At 35.1% G+C, this 20,886-nt stretch overlaps 1 protein-coding gene across 1 annotated transcript in view; it reads left to right on the forward strand.

The window, feature by feature from the left end:
- LOC145665322 (uncharacterized) overlaps positions 1 to 20,886 on the forward strand; it is a 170,770-nt gene that overhangs the window by 133,984 nt on the left and 15,900 nt on the right. Inside the window, exon 4 of the mRNA XM_081732622.1 lies at positions 18,221 to 18,324. Within this exon, the coding sequence (XP_081588748.1) occupies positions 18,221 to 18,324 (104 nt within the window). The remainder of the gene's footprint in view (positions 1 to 18,220; positions 18,325 to 20,886) is intronic.

The following is a 20,886-nucleotide window of genomic DNA, read 5'->3' on the forward strand; positions in this document are numbered from 1 at the left end:
GACATGTCGGAAGGTTTGATTCTTTAGATTCACTAGTTCAAACGCTGTCGAAAATGTGGTCTGGAGAATATGACTCTCAACGAACAACATTCGAACAAATTTATCAAGAATATTTGTGGATATGCATAGAAAATGGTCCTGTCATTCCAGAGCTGGAAACAGATAGGCTATAGGGGTTCCTTGTGCAAACGAATTAGACATTCCCCATCGAAATATCACTAATTCATTGTGGATTAATCTCTTCCTTCACTGGAGGCAGAAAACGAATTTTCTACAGATAATATACTAAGAGACATTTTTCTGCCTACTATTGATAAAGCAATCACTGAGACGGAAAAACGCTTTGGATCATGTAGCAAAATCATTAGATCAATCATCGCTCTACATTCAAAAGGTGAAAACTTTCTAAATTACAACATTGTGGAGCATATTGCCCAGTATTATGAAAGTAATCTGGAATTATTTAAATGTAAACTCAAAATTCTCCCAAACACAATTAAGTTGTATGAAAACGAGAGAAAAACAAAGTTGATTCTTTGGTGAATTTCGTTGATCTTTGCGTCTACAAAAACGCATTCCTAGAAACCAACAAGTTAGATATAATCTCTGCGACTATATCAGTTTCTACTGCTACATGTGAAAGGCCATTCTCATGTTTGAAAAGATTAAAGATATATAGGCAATTCAATGACTGATGATAGGTTCAAAAACTTAGGATTACTTTATATTAAAGAAAATTGCTAAATCGTTAGATCCTGAAGAAGTTGTTGATAAGTTTGCTGCTGCCCACAAGAATAGAAAGATCCTCTTTTAAGTAGAGGCATGAACCTTTAAGTTATTTTCTTGACCTGTAAAAGTGTATTTCTCTGCTTCCACTTAAATCTACCAGCCACACATATTTTAAATGCAGCGATTAAATTACTGCTTACTTATATTGGAAATCAATTGTATTAATGTATCCTAGTTGTTTGAAGTAGTAAATTTATACATTTTCACCGTAAAACAGTAAAATCATGAACAACGAAGATGAAAACATTCACCTTGAAAACACACACACACACACACACATATATATATATATATATATATATATATATATATATATATATATATATATATATATATATATATATATATATATATATATATAATTCATTCATTGGAGATGCCCCCCCTGAGAAAAATTCTAGTTACGCTACTGATACGTTACCGGCGTAATCATTTAACATTGAATCTGGCAATCCTTCATACTGCGAGGACGTAGGTTGTCGTACCAAATTTCTCAAAAGTAAATCCCCACGTTGAGCGGGTTTGCATATCCAGGCTAGTAACTATGAAAACATTTACGATCACTCCAACCCCAATCATTTCACAGATTCAACCTGTTGTATATAAGTTATTAGGACGTAAAATTGAACATAATTTATACGAAAAAGACTTTTATGCATTGCAAGACCTGTAACTGCCAAATATTCACCACAAACTTATAGTCGTATCGACATAAACAAAAAGAAGTGTGAAGCAGGAAACTACTTTACCCAAAAGTCAAAACAGACGCACTGAAGACATACGAACTGGTCGAGCGGTTTGGGTCACTAGTCTATCAATTAGAAGTTTGTGTGTTCCAACCCTGAAGGGAGTATTCGGTTTTTTTTTTTTTTTTTTTTTTTTAAGTGTGTTTCTATTTTCATCAGAGGACTGAGAACATTTCTTTAAATAAATCTTTGGAAACTACTTTTCTCTCAAATTCGATTAGAAGAAAACATTATATGAATTGCAAATCTAAAATCCACAGCTGAGAACAAAATATTATGTACAATATTTCATTATTATCCTTTGATTTGTAATGAAAAACTAATTATAAGCGTTGACGATTTCAGAAGATTTTTCCCCCGGTAATGGTCAATATATGAATGGGAGAAAACTGATAAAACATTATTAGTCCACGTTGAGCATGATTGAAGGTAACTTATGGCCACGAAGGGGGAAATTTATGTCGACAGAGTCTCAAATTTTCCCACAGGTCATACCCTGAAATCATCACTGTTTGAAAGGTTTCCTTAACAAATAGAATATTACATTTATTTCTCGTTCTAGGTTTTGAGATGGAAAAATCATAATTTTAAAGTGAATTATAATACGATAAGCATAAAGACTTATAGAACTAATGGAGTAAATATTCTTGTGAAGTTATCAATTTCTAATCGGATTAAAACTCGAATATTCGTTTGCATCGCACTTTAAAGTAAATCCTCTCTATATATAATTCTTACTGGAAAGTATGTTTAACTCCAATTACTTAATCAATATTTTTAATAATATATTTTTATTTTAATACTTTTACTATTCAATGTTGTATACACTTCACTTCCCAAAGCAAAACCTCGCAAATGTATAGTGGACTAGTGAATACTATCAAATAAATTATCATTTTGTTTACGTAAATACTGCATCGCCTCATTTGAAACTTCGTACTTTAAATAATAATAATAATAATAAAATCATAGCCATACCTTTATCAGAATTTTAGGCTTAGTCAATAAATGAATTCAACGTGGTCTCTATTCGAAGTTCTATTTAATCGAATCCGATATAAATACAAAGAGAAACTTCGAGAACAAGTTAAAAAAAAATGTTACTTTGGTGGGATTGGAAGTAACTTTTGGGAGTTCTTTACAATTTACAAACAAATGCCTGAGACAGTTTTTTCTTTTCTTTAAGTTAACTGATTCACCGAACGTATCTGAGTAAGTTGTCTCTATTTTCTACTCGGTTATATACGTTTTACAATCATTTCCGTTAATCTTGAACGACAGGAACGACAGGAACACGATCATGCTCAAAGTGGACTAATAATGTTTTATCAGTTTTCCCTCATTCATATATTGACCATTACCGGGGGAGAATCTTCTGAAACCGTCAATGTTTATCACTGTTCAACGACGAAAATGTAAATTGAACAAAATCTGCTAATTCTTATTGACTTTGTGGTGCTGATCACGAATTTGAAAGTTATTTTCGAATATTAGCTCTACTTTTCGTTTTACAGGCTTGTCTAATAATAACGCTTTAAAAATAAATATATTCGCTTCGTTTGGGGTAAAATGTTACAGTGATCTGGCAACACTGGAGAAACTATAAGAACGGTTGGTTTCATTGTGTTCCTTATCTCAGTAGTGTTCTGCTATTGTTAGAAAAGACAGGTTTAGTGCAGTTATCAGCGTTTTGGGTGTGACGTTTGTGTAGTGCAGGACATAAAAATACAACTACAAGTACGCAAAAATACTGGTATTTCGAATGTATATTTTTAAATAGTTGTCGGAACTATTTCAAGTGACATTTTGAGGATTTCAATAAACAAAAATGCCGCGAAATTGTGTAAACAGTGCGGATAGCTTCTGCTACGTGTGTGGGGAAGTGACATTTTCCTCACAAAAGCAGACTATAACACCACTAATAAGAAAAGCCTATCAATATTACTTCGGTTGTAATATTGGAGACCAAGATAAATCTTGGGCACCCCACATTGTGTGTAACACTTGTGCCAGCAATCTAAGAAATTGGATTAATGGGAAGGGGCGCTCAATGCCTTTTGCAGCGCCCATGATTTGAAGGGAGCCAAGCGACCACATCAGAGACTGTTATTTTTGTATGGTTCCTTCCGTCAGGAAGGGAATTTCCACGAAGAAGAAGCGGGCCTTGATCTATCCTAACATTCCTTCTGCAATGCGCCCTGTTCCACATGGAGAAGGACTACCTGTTCCTGACCCACCTAAAGAATACGATCTTTTTTCTGATGATGATCAAGAAGTTGAAGCTCCTGAATCAAGTACTTCGAAGGACCCTACGTTTGTTGTAGAAGAACCTCCATGTGAACCACATAGACTTACTCAAGAGGATCTAAGTAATCTAATCAGAGACTTGGACCTCTCGAAAAGCAAAGCCGAAATTTTAGCGTCACGCTTAAAGTAATGGAATTTATTGCAGGAAAAAGTAAATATTTCAGTGTATCGGAATAGGGAGAAGATGTTCACTTCATTTTTTACTATGGAAGACACACTTGTGGCATGTACAGATGTAAATGGTCTCATGAGGGCACTTAAAATTAATTACGAACCTACGGAGTGGAGGCTCTTTATAGATTCGTCCAAGGTGAGTTTAAAGGCAGTGCTTTTACATACTGGAAATGAACTTCCTTCAATTCCTGTAGGTTGCGCAGTTCATATGAAGGAATCTTATGAAAACTTGAAACGTTTACTTCAAGGCGTTAAATATTACGATTTTCAGTGGCTCATTTGTGGAGGTATGCAGTTAGCACTGTTGCTAGGTATGCAGAGAAACTCTTCAGTCGGGAGTGAAAAATGTGCAGCATGAACCACTGGTAGATCGTAACCGAATTTTGCTTCCCATCTACATATTAAATTAGGTCTTATGAAAAGTTTTGTTAAGAGCATGAACCAAGAGGATGAGGCCTATAAGTACCTAAGAGGACAATTCCCTCGATTAAGTGATGCCAAAGTTAAAGAGGGTGTTTTCATAGGGCCACAGATTAGGCAACTATTCAAAGATCACAAGTTCGACGAAATTCTCCAAGGTGAGGAGAAAGCTGCGTGGGAAAGCTTGAACAGTGTTTGTTCACAGTTCTTGGGAAGACACCGAGCAACAAATTACAAACAACTGGTAGCAAAGTTGTTATTGTGCTACGAAAATCTTGGTTGCAATATGTCTCTGAAACTCCACTTTCTTCATTCACATCTAGACTTCTTTCCCGAAGATTGTGGAGCAGTAAGTGACGAACATTGTGAGTGTTTCCATCAAGATATTGCAGCCATGGAGAAGAGATATGAGGAAAAGTGGAGTTCTAACACATTGGCCGACTACTGTTGGACTATTGCAAGGGATACTCCAGATGTAACCTACAAAAGGCAAGCCAAGCGAAGACGCTCAAAATAAAATAAACATAATCCTGTACAAGGGATCACTTGAAACCTTTGTATACATTGCAGTGTAGTTCTTGCACAAAAAGGTATTTCTACATATTTTTCATGTTTTGATGTTAATACTGATTTTTATTACGGAATTGTTAATGTTTAACTTGACCACGGTTACTTTATTTTCTGTATCGCTGTGAAACTGGTATTTGCGCAATTTTGAAAAAGGAAGTACAAGATTATAGAAAGCTATAGGTTAGGGTACTTCTTAACTCCCAAGCTTATCACATCACAGTGAAATAGATAAAAAAAAAAGTGAAATGTAGGTTTTTACAAGGATTTTGCTTAAATGTTCTATAAATATTAATACATTTGTTTATATACAGCTACTGTTATACAAGGGCGTTTTATTTTCACAACCTCAACTAAGAAAATTTTTCTATCATCATTTCCTTTCATATTATGCTTAAATGAATGTAAAAATCGCAATTTCAAAGAATTTACATACTTTCGATCAAAATTTGTTGAACAGTGTAATTTGTTTTTCATTACAAATCAAAGGATAATAATGAAATATTGAATATAATATTTTGTTCTCAGCTGTGGATTTTAGATTTGCAATTCATATAATGTTCCCTTCTAATGGAATTTGAGAGAAAAGTAGTTGCCAAAGATTTATTTAAAAAAATGTTCTCAATCCCCTGGTGAAAATAGGAACACACTTTAAAAAAAACAAAAAAAAACACATACGAATACTCCCTTCAGGGTTTGAACACATAAACTTCTAATTGATAGACTACTGACCCAAACCGCTCGACCAGTTCGTATGTCTTAAGTGCGCCTCTTTTGGCTTTTGGGTAAAGTAGTTTCCTGCTCCACACTTCTTTTTGTTTACGTCGATACCAGTGCATTTTTTAAGAAATCGCTACTGGGTATCCAGGCACAAAAGGGCTCTTGACACAGATAGCAAAATTCAAACGCATAGAGATTTTTAAAGGTACATTTTTGTATAATGTACACTTTTGAAATAATGACATACAAAATGATGATGGCTTCTGCTAACCGTTTCGTTTCCGATTCAACACATCGCCATCAATACAGGAGCGGACATTTTCTTCTTTACATTTTGGCTCACTGTCAGATCCGCCTTCAGGCCGGTACTTAAAGATAAAACCGTACTGTGCTATCATAACTAGATATTTTATTTCATTTATTTATTTATTTTTATATCCATATTTTTAAGTTGGGCATACACAGGACAAGGACAAAGAAACGCTACTGGTACACATGGAGAGGATACAAAACACAGAATACAAGACACAAACTACTCATCAAGGAAATAAGAATACGTCAACTTGACTAAACATTTCCCTAACGAAATCATTTTTTGTGTATACGTATGTATTCAATACTAAATATTATCACCAATACTTTATTTTTTTTAGAAACAATATAATCAAAAATTTATATTTATGGTTTAAATCATAGCCTGCAAGCCTTTCTGTTAGTGGTTCCACTTGCTGTAAGGAGTCCCGATTTAAATATCTGTTCTAACACTGTTTGATATTAGGGAAAGAAAAACATATTTCCTCTTTTTGCTTCAAAGAGTGCTCACTTCGTCATTTTAATAACGTAAAGGCACATTCATTACTCAGTTTTAGAGCTCAAGGGTAAAAGTAACCAAAATTAATTGAACTGGGCCAGATCAAAACAAGTTTCTGGAACCGGGGCAGTTGCCCGGGCGCAGCAAACTAATATGTGTGTTTATTGGTGTGGATGTAGATGAAAGGGGTACTAATCGCAAAATTTGCCCTGGGCACCAAATGTCTAGTTTCGTCACTGATTAGGCTGCCATTTTTAGAGCGTGAAATTTTGACACTTTTCTAAAATATTAAGAATGTATAATAATTATTGGCAGTTTACGTTTGAGTGAAACTTAATTTTTAAGAGCTAGTCTTTTAATTTAAAGTGGGGTGGGACGGCAAATTACTGTCCTGTTAGAGTTCAGTTCCTGTTTCTGTGCGACGTTTGTCTCGTAAGCACTTTTGTCCTCCTACATCACATTTTACTTTATTATTAATAATAATAATACAGTTTATCTACCAAACAACTATTTATATAATTATGCGGTATTAAATCAAATCTGGAACTTGTGATATTTATTTGCTTCCATCACTCCATCCGGGGAATAAATGTCAAATATACGAGATGGAATTTTCGGGTAAAATTTAATATTACTGCTGCCATGTTGTAACTTTGAGCTTCGCCTTATTTTAAGTAGATGCAGACATGTCGGAAGGTTTGATTCTTTAGATTCACTAGTTCAAACGCTGTCGAAAATGTGGTCTGGAGAATATGACTCTCAACGAACAACATTCGAACAAATTTATCAAGAATATTTGTGGATATGCATAGAAAATGGTCCTGTCATTCCAGAGCTGGAAACAGATAGGCTATAGGGGTTCCTTGTGCAAACGAATTAGACATTCCCCATCGAAATATCACTAATTCATTGTGGATTAATCTCTTCCTTCACTGGAGGCAGAAAACGAATTTTCTACAGATAATATACTAAGAGACATTTTTCTGCCTACTATTGATAAAGCAATCACTGAGACGGAAAAACGCTTTGGATCATGTAGCAAAATCATTAGATCAATCATCGCTCTACATTCAAAAGGTGAAAACTTTCTAAATTACAACATTGTGGAGCATATTGCCCAGTATTATGAAAGTAATCTGGAATTATTTAAATGTAAACTCAAAATTCTCCCAAACACAATTAAGTTGTATGAAAACGAGAGAAAAACAAAGTTGATTCTTTGGTGAATTTCGTTGATCTTTGCGTCTACAAAAACGCATTCCTAGAAACCAACAAGTTAGATATAATCTCTGCGACTATATCAGTTTCTACTGCTACATGTGAAAGGCCATTCTCATGTTTGAAAAGATTAAAGATATATAGGCAATTCAATGACTGATGATAGGTTCAAAAACTTAGGATTACTTTATATTAAAGAAAATTGCTAAATCGTTAGATCCTGAAGAAGTTGTTGATAAGTTTGCTGCTGCCCACAAGAATAGAAAGATCCTCTTTTAAGTAGAGGCATGAACCTTTAAGTTATTTTCTTGACCTGTAAAAGTGTATTTCTCTGCTTCCACTTAAATCTACCAGCCACACATATTTTAAATGCAGCGATTAAATTACTGCTTACTTATATTGGAAATCAATTGTATTAATGTATCCTAGTTGTTTGAAGTAGTAAATTTATACATTTTCACCGTAAAACAGTAAAATCATGAACAACGAAGATGAAAACATTCACCTTGAAAACACACACACACACACACACACACATATATATATATATATATATATATATATATATATATATATATATATATATATATATATATATATATATATATATATAATTCATTCATTGGAGATGCCCCCCCTGAGAAAAATTCTAGTTACGCTACTGATACGTTACCGGCGTAATCATTTAACATTGAATCTGGCAATCCTTCATACTGCGAGGACGTAGGTTGTCGTACCAAATTTCTCAAAAGTAAATCCCCACGTTGAGCGGGTTTGCATATCCAGGCTAGTAACTATGAAAACATTTACGATCACTCCAACCCCAATCATTTCACAGATTCAACCTGTTGTATATAAGTTATTAGGACGTAAAATTGAACATAATTTATACGAAAAAGACTTTTATGCATTGCAAGACCTGTAACTGCCAAATATTCACCACAAACTTATAGTCGTATCGACATAAACAAAAAGAAGTGTGAAGCAGGAAACTACTTTACCCAAAAGTCAAAACAGACGCACTGAAGACATACGAACTGGTCGAGCGGTTTGGGTCACTAGTCTATCAATTAGAAGTTTGTGTGTTCCAACCCTGAAGGGAGTATTCGGTTTTTTTTTTTGTTTTTTTTTTAAGTGTGTTTCTATTTTCATCAGAGGACTGAGAACATTTCTTTAAATAAATCTTTGGAAACTACTTTTCTCTCAAATTCGATTAGAAGAAAACATTATATGAATTGCAAATCTAAAATCCACAGCTGAGAACAAAATATTATGTACAATATTTCATTATTATCCTTTGATTTGTAATGAAAAACTAATTATAAGCGTTGACGATTTCAGAAGATTTTTCCCCCGGTAATGGTCAATATATGAATGGGAGAAAACTGATAAAACATTATTAGTCCACGTTGAGCATGATTGAAGGTAACTTATGGCCACGAAGGGGGAAATTTATGTCGACAGAGTCTCAAATTTTCCCACAGGTCATACCCTGAAATCATCACTGTTTGAAAGGTTTCCTTAACAAATAGAATATTACATTTATTTCTCGTTCTAGGTTTTGAGATGGAAAAATCATAATTTTAAAGTGAATTATAATACGATAAGCATAAAGACTTATAGAACTAATGGAGTAAATATTCTTGTGAAGTTATCAATTTCTAATCGGATTAAAACTCGAATATTCGTTTGCATCGCACTTTAAAGTAAATCCTCTCTATATATAATTCTTACTGGAAAGTATGTTTAACTCCAATTACTTAATCAATATTTTTAATAATATATTTTTATTTTAATACTTTTACTATTCAATGTTGTATACACTTCACTTCCCAAAGCAAAACCTCGCAAATGTATAGTGGACTAGTGAATACTATCAAATAAATTATCATTTTGTTTACGTAAATACTGCATCGCCTCATTTGAAACTTCGTACTTTAAATAATAATAATAATAATAAAATCATAGCCATACCTTTATCAGAATTTTAGGCTTAGTCAATAAATGAATTCAACGTGGTCTCTATTCGAAGTTCTATTTAATCGAATCCGATATAAATACAAAGAGAAACTTCGAGAACAAGTTAAAAAAAAATGTTACTTTGGTGGGATTGGAAGTAACTTTTGGGAGTTCTTTACAATTTACAAACAAATGCCTGAGACAGTTTTTTCTTTTCTTTAAGTTAACTGATTCACCGAACGTATCTGAGTAAGTTGTCTCTATTTTCTACTCGGTTATATACGTTTTACAATCATTTCCGTTAATCTTGAACGACAGGAACGACAGGAACACGATCATGCTCAAAGTGGACTAATAATGTTTTATCAGTTTTCCCTCATTCATATATTGACCATTACCGGGGGAGAATCTTCTGAAACCGTCAATGTTTATCACTGTTCAACGACGAAAATGTAAATTGAACAAAATCTGCTAATTCTTATTGACTTTGTGGTGCTGATCACGAATTTGAAAGTTATTTTCGAATATTAGCTCTACTTTTCGTTTTACAGGCTTGTCTAATAATAACGCTTTAAAAATAAATATATTCGCTTCGTTTGGGGTAAAATGTTACAGTGATCTGGCAACACTGGAGAAACTATAAGAACGGTTGGTTTCATTGTGTTCCTTATCTCAGTAGTGTTCTGCTATTGTTAGAAAAGACAGGTTTAGTGCAGTTATCAGCGTTTTGGGTGTGACGTTTGTGTAGTGCAGGACATAAAAATACAACTACAAGTACGCAAAAATACTGGTATTTCGAATGTATATTTTTAAATAGTTGTCGGAACTATTTCAAGTGACATTTTGAGGATTTCAATAAACAAAAATGCCGCGAAATTGTGTAAACAGTGCGGATAGCTTCTGCTACGTGTGTGGGGAAGTGACATTTTCCTCACAAAAGCAGACTATAACACCACTAATAAGAAAAGCCTATCAATATTACTTTGGTTGTAATATTGGAGACCAAGATAAATCTTGGGCACCCCACATTGGTGTAACACTTGTGCCAGCAATCTAAGAAATTGGATTAATGGGAAGGGGCGCTCAATGCCTTTTGCAGCGCCCATGATTTGAAGGGAGCCAAGCGACCACATCAGAGACTGTTATTTTTGTATGGTTCCTTCCGTCAGGAAGGGAATTTCCACGAAGAAGAAGCGGGCCTTGATCTATCCTAACATTCCTTCTGCAATGCGCCCTGTTCCACATGGAGAAGGACTACCTGTTCCTGACCCACCTAAAGAATACGATCTTTTTTCTGATGATGATCAAGAAGTTGAAGCTCCTGAATCAAGTACTTCGAAGGACCCTACGTTTGTTGTAGAAGAACCTCCATGTGAACCACATAGACTTACTCAAGAGGATCTAAGTAATCTAATCAGAGACTTGGACCTCTCGAAAAGCAAAGCCGAAATTTTAGCGTCACGCTTAAAGTAATGGAATTTATTGCAGGAAAAAGTAAATATTTCAGTGTATCGGAATAGGGAGAAGATGTTCACTTCATTTTTTACTATGGAAGACACACTTGTGGCATGTACAGATGTAAATGGTCTCATGAGGGCACTTAAAATTAATTACGAACCTACGGAGTGGAGGCTCTTTATAGATTCGTCCAAGGTGAGTTTAAAGGCAGTGCTTTTACATACTGGAAATGAACTTCCTTCAATTCCTGTAGGTTGCGCAGTTCATATGAAGGAATCTTATGAAAACTTGAAACGTTTACTTCAAGGCGTTAAATATTACGATTTTCAGTGGCTCATTTGTGGAGGTATGCAGTTAGCACTGTTGCTAGGTATGCAGAGAAACTCTTCAGTCGGGAGTGAAAAATGTGCAGCATGAACCACTGGTAGATCGTAACCGAATTTTGCTTCCCATCTACATATTAAATTAGGTCTTATGAAAAGTTTTGTTAAGAGCATGAACCAAGAGGATGAGGCCTATAAGTACCTAAGAGGACAATTCCCTCGATTAAGTGATGCCAAAGTTAAAGAGGGTGTTTTCATAGGGCCACAGATTAGGCAACTATTCAAAGATCACAAGTTCGACGAAATTCTCCAAGGTGAGGAGAAAGCTGCGTGGGAAAGCTTGAACAGTGTTTGTTCACAGTTCTTGGGAAGACACCGAGCAACAAATTACAAACAACTGGTAGCAAAGTTGTTATTGTGCTACGAAAATCTTGGTTGCAATATGTCTCTGAAACTCCACTTTCTTCATTCACATCTAGACTTCTTTCCCGAAGATTGTGGAGCAGTAAGTGACGAACATTGTGAGTGTTTCCATCAAGATATTGCAGCCATGGAGAAGAGATATGAGGAAAAGTGGAGTTCTAACACATTGGCCGACTACTGTTGGACTATTGCAAGGGATACTCCAGATGTAACCTACAAAAGGCAAGCCAAGCGAAGACGCTCAAAATAAAATAAACATAATCCTGTACAAGGGATCACTTGAAACCTTTGTATACATTGCAGTGTAGTTCTTGCACAAAAAGGTATTTCTACATATTTTTCATGTTTTGATGTTAATACTGATTTTTATTACGGAATTGTTAATGTTTAACTTGACCACGGTTACTTTATTTTCTGTATCGCTGTGAAACTGGTATTTGCGCAATTTTGAAAAAGGAAGTACAAGATTATAGAAAGCTATAGGTTAGGGTACTTCTTAACTCCCAAGCTTATCACATCACAGTGAAATAGATAAAAAAAAAAAGTGAAATGTAGGTTTTTACAAGGATTTTGCTTAAATGTTCTATAAATATTAATACATTTGTTTATATACAGCTACTGTTATACAAGGGCGTTTTATTTTCACAACCTCAACTAAGAAAATTTTTCTATCATCATTTCCTTTCATATTATGCTTAAATGAATGTAAAAATCGCAATTTCAAAGAATTTACATACTTTCGATCAAAATTTGTTGAACAGTGTAATTTGTTTTTCATTACAAATCAAAGGATAATAATGAAATATTGAATATAATATTTTGTTCTCAGCTGTGGATTTTAGATTTGCAATTCATATAATGTTCCCTTCTAATGGAATTTGAGAGAAAAGTAGTTGCCAAAGATTTATTTAAAAAAATGTTCTCAATCCCCTGGTGAAAATAGGAACACACTTTAAAAAAAACAAAAAAAAACACATACGAATACTCCCTTCAGGGTTTGAACACATAAACTTCTAATTGATAGACTACTGACCCAAACCGCTCGACCAGTTCGTATGTCTTAAGTGCGCCTCTTTTGGCTTTTGGGTAAAGTAGTTTCCTGCTCCACACTTCTTTTTGTTTACGTCGATACCAGTGCATTTTTTAAGAAATCGCTACTGGGTATCCAGGCACAAAAGGGCTCTTGACACAGATAGCAAAATTCAAACGCATAGAGATTTTTAAAGGTACATTTTTGTATAATGTACACTTTTGAAATAATGACATACAAAATGATGATGGCTTCTGCTAACCGTTTCGTTTCCGATTCAACACATCGCCATCAATACAGGAGCGGACATTTTCTTCTTTACATTTTGGCTCACTGTCAGATCCGCCTTCAGGCCGGTACTTAAAGATAAAACCGTACTGTGCTATCATAACTAGATATTTTATTTCATTTATTTATTTATTTTTATATCCATATTTTTAAGTTGGGCATACACAGGACAAGGACAAAGAAACGCTACTGGTACACATGGAGAGGATACAAAACACAGAATACAAGACACAAACTACTCATCAAGGAAATAAGAATACGTCAACTTGACTAAACATTTCCCTAACGAAATCATTTTTTGTGTATACGTATGTATTCAATACTAAATATTATCACCAATACTTTATTTTTTTTAGAAACAATATAATCAAAAATTTATATTTATGGTTTAAATCATAGCCTGCAAGCCTTTCTGTTAGTGGTTCCACTTATGCTATAATTTTTACACTTTAAATCTCAATCTGTTTCACATTGTTTGATTCCTCTCCTGTTTCAAAGCGTGTTATTCTATTTGTAACTGGTTATTTTCTAGTATTATTTTCACACTTGAAATTTTAACCTGTCCTATATTATTTGGTTTCTTACCTGTATTAAAGCGTTTTAGGCTATTTATTAATAGCTATACTCTTGTTATTACTTTCACACTTTAAAGCTGAACCTGTTTCACACTATTTGGCTTCTCACGTGCTTTAAAGCGGGTTATCCCAGTTGTTATGAGTTACACTTCTGCTATTATTTTCACATTCTACACCTGAATGTCTTCTGGATTTTTTTTTTCCTGCTTAGAATATAATTGAGTAAGTTTCTTATCTAGTTACCATAGGTTTGACGGAGCCGTTAATGTTATTAGCAGTGTTAACACCTATATTACTGTCATGGACCGAATAAAGGACACTGTCTGATAACATATCGCAACAGAGGCCTATGTGATATAAATATGTTGATTTTGAATGTAACAGCATATTCAACTCTGGAAAACTTCACAAACTCCCTCCTTTTATACATACCACTATCAGGCCTGCTCTCCCGTCTGTCCTATTGCTTCAAGAACTCCACTACAGCCGGTCTTGGGTCACAGTTTGCAGCACCTGTTCCATTTAGCGATATCATAAGTCGATCATTAGTAATGTTTTCACTTATTAACAAACATGAATACTTCGAAGCTGGTTATAGTGTGAAACAGCTCGTTCAACTGACATGCTGTGAGACGATACTGCAAGTAAGGCAGCAAGAAGTTTCTGCAGGATTCCAGGGGAGACTGATAATAGTCTCCTCAGACTCACAGAATATTTCATTACTGCATCAACACTGTCCACTAGTAATGGTACTTCTTACATTCCTGGCCAGCTGTCGCATACATTTGAGGCAAAAGTCTGTAATCAATCTTTGTATGCAAGTATTCAGCAAATCGTACCTCGAAGTAGGCAAGAAAAGTATGGAATTTAGGCGTTGTTTTGTGCAGCATTTTTTGTTTTTATTTTCGATGTTCCGAAGGACGTTGCAATACTTCAAACTTGACAGCCAATGTGTCATTTCAGGGACACAGTCCAACATGTCCTCCATTGCAAGATCGGATCTATAGCAAACACACCAAACAGTAAGAACATTGTGACCTACGTAATTTCTTGCAAGTTGCCACAATCCTCCGTCCTTCCTCGTGTTTGCAGATTCACCATCTGTAGTTAGCCCTAGAAGAGCTTCTGTATGCACAGTTTCTGGAATTTCTGAATAGTCTTTGCTACAGTGCAACAAACCTTGTGCACCGCACTCATCAGGCTCGGCAACAGATAAAAATAATTTTTTAACAGAAAAATTATTACCTGCGGCGTATCTTGCAGAAATAAATTTATTGTTTCTCTGCTGGCAGTCACAGCTGCCATCTACTTGTAAGTAATACCAAATCGCACTCTTCCGTTTTTCGCACAACTTTTCTTTTCCTAACTTCGCAATTATTCCCAGCATCTCTTGATAAACTACAGGATCGCTGTAATGAAGATCAGAAACTGCCTACCTTATAGATGGCAGACGGCAATCGTGGCTTTGACTTCACGTAGCAACATTAATCATTCGGCTTGAGACACTTTCACTAAAAAGGCTATCGGCGTCGACACTGAATCAGCAGCTCCTTATTGTTCTACATCTCCCCGTTTTGATCTAAGATTGCCAGGTCAGAAACACTACTGGCTAACGTCGCAACGCAAAGTGTTCCCCAAAGTGTAAAAGTTCTATTTACAATATTTTATCAGAAATAATGAGTCTTAATTGTAACGAACTGAAAAAGTGTTGTAAGCTAAAGATAAGTAAACATTCCATTTCATAAAAATTAAATATCCAAATAGCAAGTTGTTTTCTTCTGTTATTTTCTCTCAGAGTCTATTCAAAAAAGTATATGAGCCTAACGTCATTTGAACCATTGCACGTGAGAGTTCGGCTTCAACCTTTCTATCTTTTTAGTCGGTCTATTAACTTTCTCTAAATTAGACAAGAATGAAAGTGCTAGCATCTCGAGATAGACAAATGAGTACGCGAAACGAGGAGTGAGGAATATCTGAAATTTCAAGAATGAACTTCTCCAATTTTATACCTATCCACAGAATACAAGCTAACACATATACTTACAAAACCAAAGTATATCGAAATAATTTTAAATTACACTAATTCAAGTAATTTGTTGTTCAAGTACTCTTCCAGTAATTTAAAGATTTATGAAGTGCACTAGGTATCCAAACGGCTGGGCCTGGGTATCCATTTGGATACAAAAAGATAGCTTAAAAAATGCCCTGGTCGACACAACTATAAGTTTGTGGTAAATATTTGACAGTTACGGGTCTTGCAATGCATAAAAGTCTTTTTCGTATAAATTATATTCAATTTTACGTCCTAATAACTTATATATAACAGGTTGAATCTGTGAAATGATTGGGGTTGGAGTGATCCTAAATGTTTTCATAGTTAAGAGCCTGGATATGCAAACCCGCTCAACGTGGGGATTTACTTTTGAGAAATTTGATACGTGCCTTCTGATAATTTGCAGGAGCAGTGAGCCATCCCTCGCACCAAGTCCAAAAGGTAAAAGGAGGACTTATAGTGTTAATCATTACACACAGATAGCTCGAACACGACCGACGACGTTGCGTAGCAACTCTCACTCGAATTCTCCCAAGTTTGAGTGACAGTTGGCAAAGCATGTTATGTATCTTGGTAGAGGAAGATGATTGGGAAATTTACACGTTAATGCATATTGGTTATTGAGTGCAAGGATAAATAGAAGCGACCTTCCACACCAGCGATAACAAGACAATACATGAATTTTGTGATATAAGATACCGCTAAAGAAGGTTTTCGTTTCAAACTTCGGAATGAAAGGTACGAGAATAGGATTAGGGATTTTTATATATATATATATATATATATATATATATATATATATATATATATATATATATATATATATATATATATATATATATGTGTGTGTGTGTGTGTGTGTGTGTGTGTGTGTAGGAATAGCTTCAGTTAGAGAAAAACCATCAAACAAGTATTTCAACCTAGAATGGAAGAAGAAGAGAAGGTTCACTAATGTGGCAGTTCAAGGCATTTGAATTTCATGCAAAATTTGGAGTTAATATTAACGCTGTATGGAAAGTAAAGAAGGAAAAATGGAAGTCAGTTGTAGCAGGAACTTGTTGCTAGTTGATATATAATGCAAAATGCCCTTTGAGAAAGTAAGGGACATCTAATTAAACGTGCGTGAAGAGGAAATGAGTAAAATAAAATTAGTAAAACAGATTTACATATATATATATATATATATATATATATATATATATATATATATATATATATATATCCTATCAATGTTCAAGAAAGTGTCTCCTGGGTATATAGTCAGCATAAGATCCTTCGGCATTAAAAACTTGGAGTAAGAGATTGTGTGGTTCTGATCATACTTTTAGCTGTACGTCCATCTTTCATATAGACATAGTCAGGGGCGGATCCAGGGGGGGCGATCGGGGCGATCGCCCCCCTAGAAGAGGAAATTTTCTTATTTTTTATATATAAATAATACCCATCCCAAAGTTTGGAGCCCTTAAAAGTAGCAGTATGACAACCCATCGCCCCCCTTCTTAGAAGTCGGTCCTGGATCCGCCCCTGGACATAGTGCATAATGTCCAAAGTCTAAAGAGTCCTATGCTGACTCCATTCTTTTATATGGGCGCTCGTAATCCAGACAATACTCTATGCATTAGAAAAATGTTTATCAGATTCATTACTGTTGTCGCCTTGCTAATTTGACACGTCATATTTGAACAATATACCACATTGAGGAACCTAAGAAGATTTTTGTGTTAAACGTTGATGTTTACAATACAGTTCGATTCCCATTATCAACTCATTCTCCTTGATTATTTTTAAGATTTCAAGAAATTCGAATTAAATAAATAAGTGGAAATACATTATTTGATAAATTCTGCATCTGAGCGAAGAACATAGGACTATGTAGTTTTTTATAAAGTTTATGGCCACTATTATACTTATGATTTAAGCATTCTCTATACTAACAAAATTTTAAGCATCCGTAGTAACTATCTATGATAATCACTGCCAGTAATAATTATAATAGAAAATTTACAAATTTAGTCCTGTACTCGCAATCCTGTTCCTCACATAATATCACAGTAATTAATGAACACTTTCAGCCTAATGTTAAACTTTCATAAGACTCTACACCCTTTAAATATAAAATATTAGAGTCCACAATATTTCCTACAAACCATCATAAACAGCTTCTAGAAAACCACTGAGATATTTCTTTATTTACACAGATTATTTAAACTCAAGTTCAATATCAATTACTGAAAACTTTGTTCCCTTCGATATATCCGATAAACTATAAACTCTCAAGAGACTGTGAGTTAAAAACCCCGTTTGTTTGTAATTATTATTACCTCGGAGGTAGCTATGAATGATTTATTGTGCATTTCAGAGTTCTTCAATTGCCAGAAATAACAGGTCCATGCGTGTTTAAATTTAATGCGATTGCTGAAGGAATTAAGTCTGAACTGGTTTCGACAGATTTAGAATTGGCAGGTAAGTGTTAGTGAGAGCTTTAAATATAATGATTTGCCTATGAATAGCTGGATCACGTATATTTGATAATATTTAGTGGATGGTATTCGTAGATTATTGCTGTTGGAACAATATCTAAATTACATTAATTCTTACAAATAATTTATCAGATTTTATTTCATATTTTTTTTTTATTTTAAAGTGCTGTATTTTTAAAAATATGTATATTGCAATCAGTAACGATACTAGAGGGAGACATGAGCCAGTTGATATAGTAACCTGCGCCCTCCAGACATGTTGAATTGTGATGCATCTCAATAAATATAAAATTAATCCTCATCTCCAAAATGTCTGCGCTCCTCTGTCATCCCTTTCTCCATAAGAAATTAAAACTAGTGTCGTCACTGATTGCACTCAGTCACGCTAGTTACGTCAAAAAAAGAAAGCACAACTCTCAAATTTTAATATTCGTACATGGAGAGTTTATTTTCTCCAATCAGATAACAGTAGGAATTAGGTTGGTAAGGATGGGGATTTTGCAGAAGAAAGATCGTGTTCTAAAATATCGGAGGTGCATATCCGCTGTTACTTTCAACATGCGTTTCCAAAAATAATATCAAACAGTATGGTTTGGTTATCCAGTTGCTACTTGAGCATTACTGGATTGTGAGGTGTACTTAGTAAAGATGGCTTGATGATGCTCAGGTGATTATCAAGATCTACCGATTTTACGATTTTTAATTGTTTTTATTTAGGAGTATGTTAAGGACAATGTATACGGACCACCACTTCTTGTAACACTGCACGAACTCACATACCGTACTGCAACAAGTGATCTTAATTCGTGACGAATTATATTATTGGATAGATGAGTTCCGTATGACGAAAGAAGAAAGCGCTGGGCATTTACAATTTAAATAGTTTCTAGTGGATACGATGGCTCAGTGGTAGAGCGATCACTTCTAATCTGAGTAGTATCTCGTTCAATTCCGGGCAATTTACATTTTAGGTGGTCAACATCGCATTCGTTTCTTTTCTTGGGGTTCTCCCGTTTCCTCTCACATTTCCGTTCAACCATGTTCCTTCATGATGATTTATTTTCGTCCTTTAACCTAAAGGACAAATATGTAGAAACTTAAAGAAAAAGTTCTACTTTCATTTGAACAGTTTTCATTTCTTAAGGTGTATCATTAAATACTTAATTTGTAATACTTAAAGGAAACGTAAGTTCGCCATCTAAGTCGATTTTGGTGAAATTTGGCGTAGATGCTAGGCTTAAAATAAGAGAATACGATTGTTTCTTTCTTTGGGGAAAAGCACACACTCAAAAATCTAAAAGATGGTCGAAAGCAGGGGCGTAAATTAGGGCCCCGCAGACCCCGCATTGCGGGGGGGCCAATTCGTGAAGTAGGACGTAGAGAAGGGGACCCACTCTACGCTGTCTGCAGGGTGGCCCCCAAGCGTTTAGTTACGCCACTGGTCGAAAGAGCACAGGAAGAATTACTGAAGCGAATGAAATTGCGTAAGACATAGTATGCAAAAATTAAGGAAACTCGTTTTTTGTATTTTTTAAACGATTGGGAGTGCCATGGACCCTTCCAAATTTAATACTACGAAATATTAAAATTTCTAATGAATGTAGTTCATCAGCATTCAAATAAAGGCAAGATTGTAACGAAACTGGGTGCCAAGAGTGTACGTATAAAAAGCTATTTCTTTTACTTTTTGCGGGGAAGTGATTGGTGGAGGCACTAGTTATTGCAGGAGAAATGTGGTAGCGAGGTAACGTGGTAGCGGACAGTAAGTAATGGCACATAAATATTTCTCAGAATAAGGTAGGGGTTAATTATAGCTATCTGAGTCTGGGTGTATGCTGTGCTTTTTTCCTTTCTGCTCTGCTAAATCGAAAATAAATTTCAAAAATGTGTTTTTGTTCATTGACAGCAATTGGTTGTCCAAGGCCTTTAGATGATTAACAAGTTGCGTCTCCATTTCTTCTGAAAATGTTGTATCAAAACGGCCCATTTGAGAAGTCATTTCTATCGTGTTTCAAGTCTTCCACTTGAACCCCTAAAGTGCTCTTAGGTACCCGAAAGTTACGTGCTGCCACCCTCAGACTCATTTGCCCTTCCATGACTGCTTACGTTGCCTTCCTCATCCGTCTTCCACCCACTTTCCCTTTTTCTTGCTTGCCATCTTGTCTGGAAGAAGCAAGAACGAGAAACGCTAGTATTATAAAATTTCCGTAAGGACAACATTATGTCTTTCTCTGGTGCTGAGAACATACATACTGTCCGATACTGGGAAATTAATATGTTAACATATAATGTCGGATCACGTAGTAACACTTTCCGTGATTCAATATTTGTTATCATACTTGGGTACATCACACAATATGAACGTCATATATGTAGCAAAATATTCAGACACTTGCCCGTACGGTGGGCACAGAAGACCAAACTTAACACAAAGCAACGCAGCAATTCAGCTTCGCACAATAATATCTCGCTCCACACTGGCTTGCTCACCTATACCTTCGACTTATACAGAGGGTGTTCAGCCTATGTTTGGCCGATTTCGTTC

The sequence above is a fragment of the Thermobia domestica genome, chromosome 11 (genome assembly GCF_964235325.1).
Source record: "Thermobia domestica chromosome 11, izTheDome1.hap1.1, whole genome shotgun sequence".
NCBI classification, from domain to species: Eukaryota; Metazoa; Arthropoda; class Insecta; order Zygentoma; family Lepismatidae; genus Thermobia; species Thermobia domestica.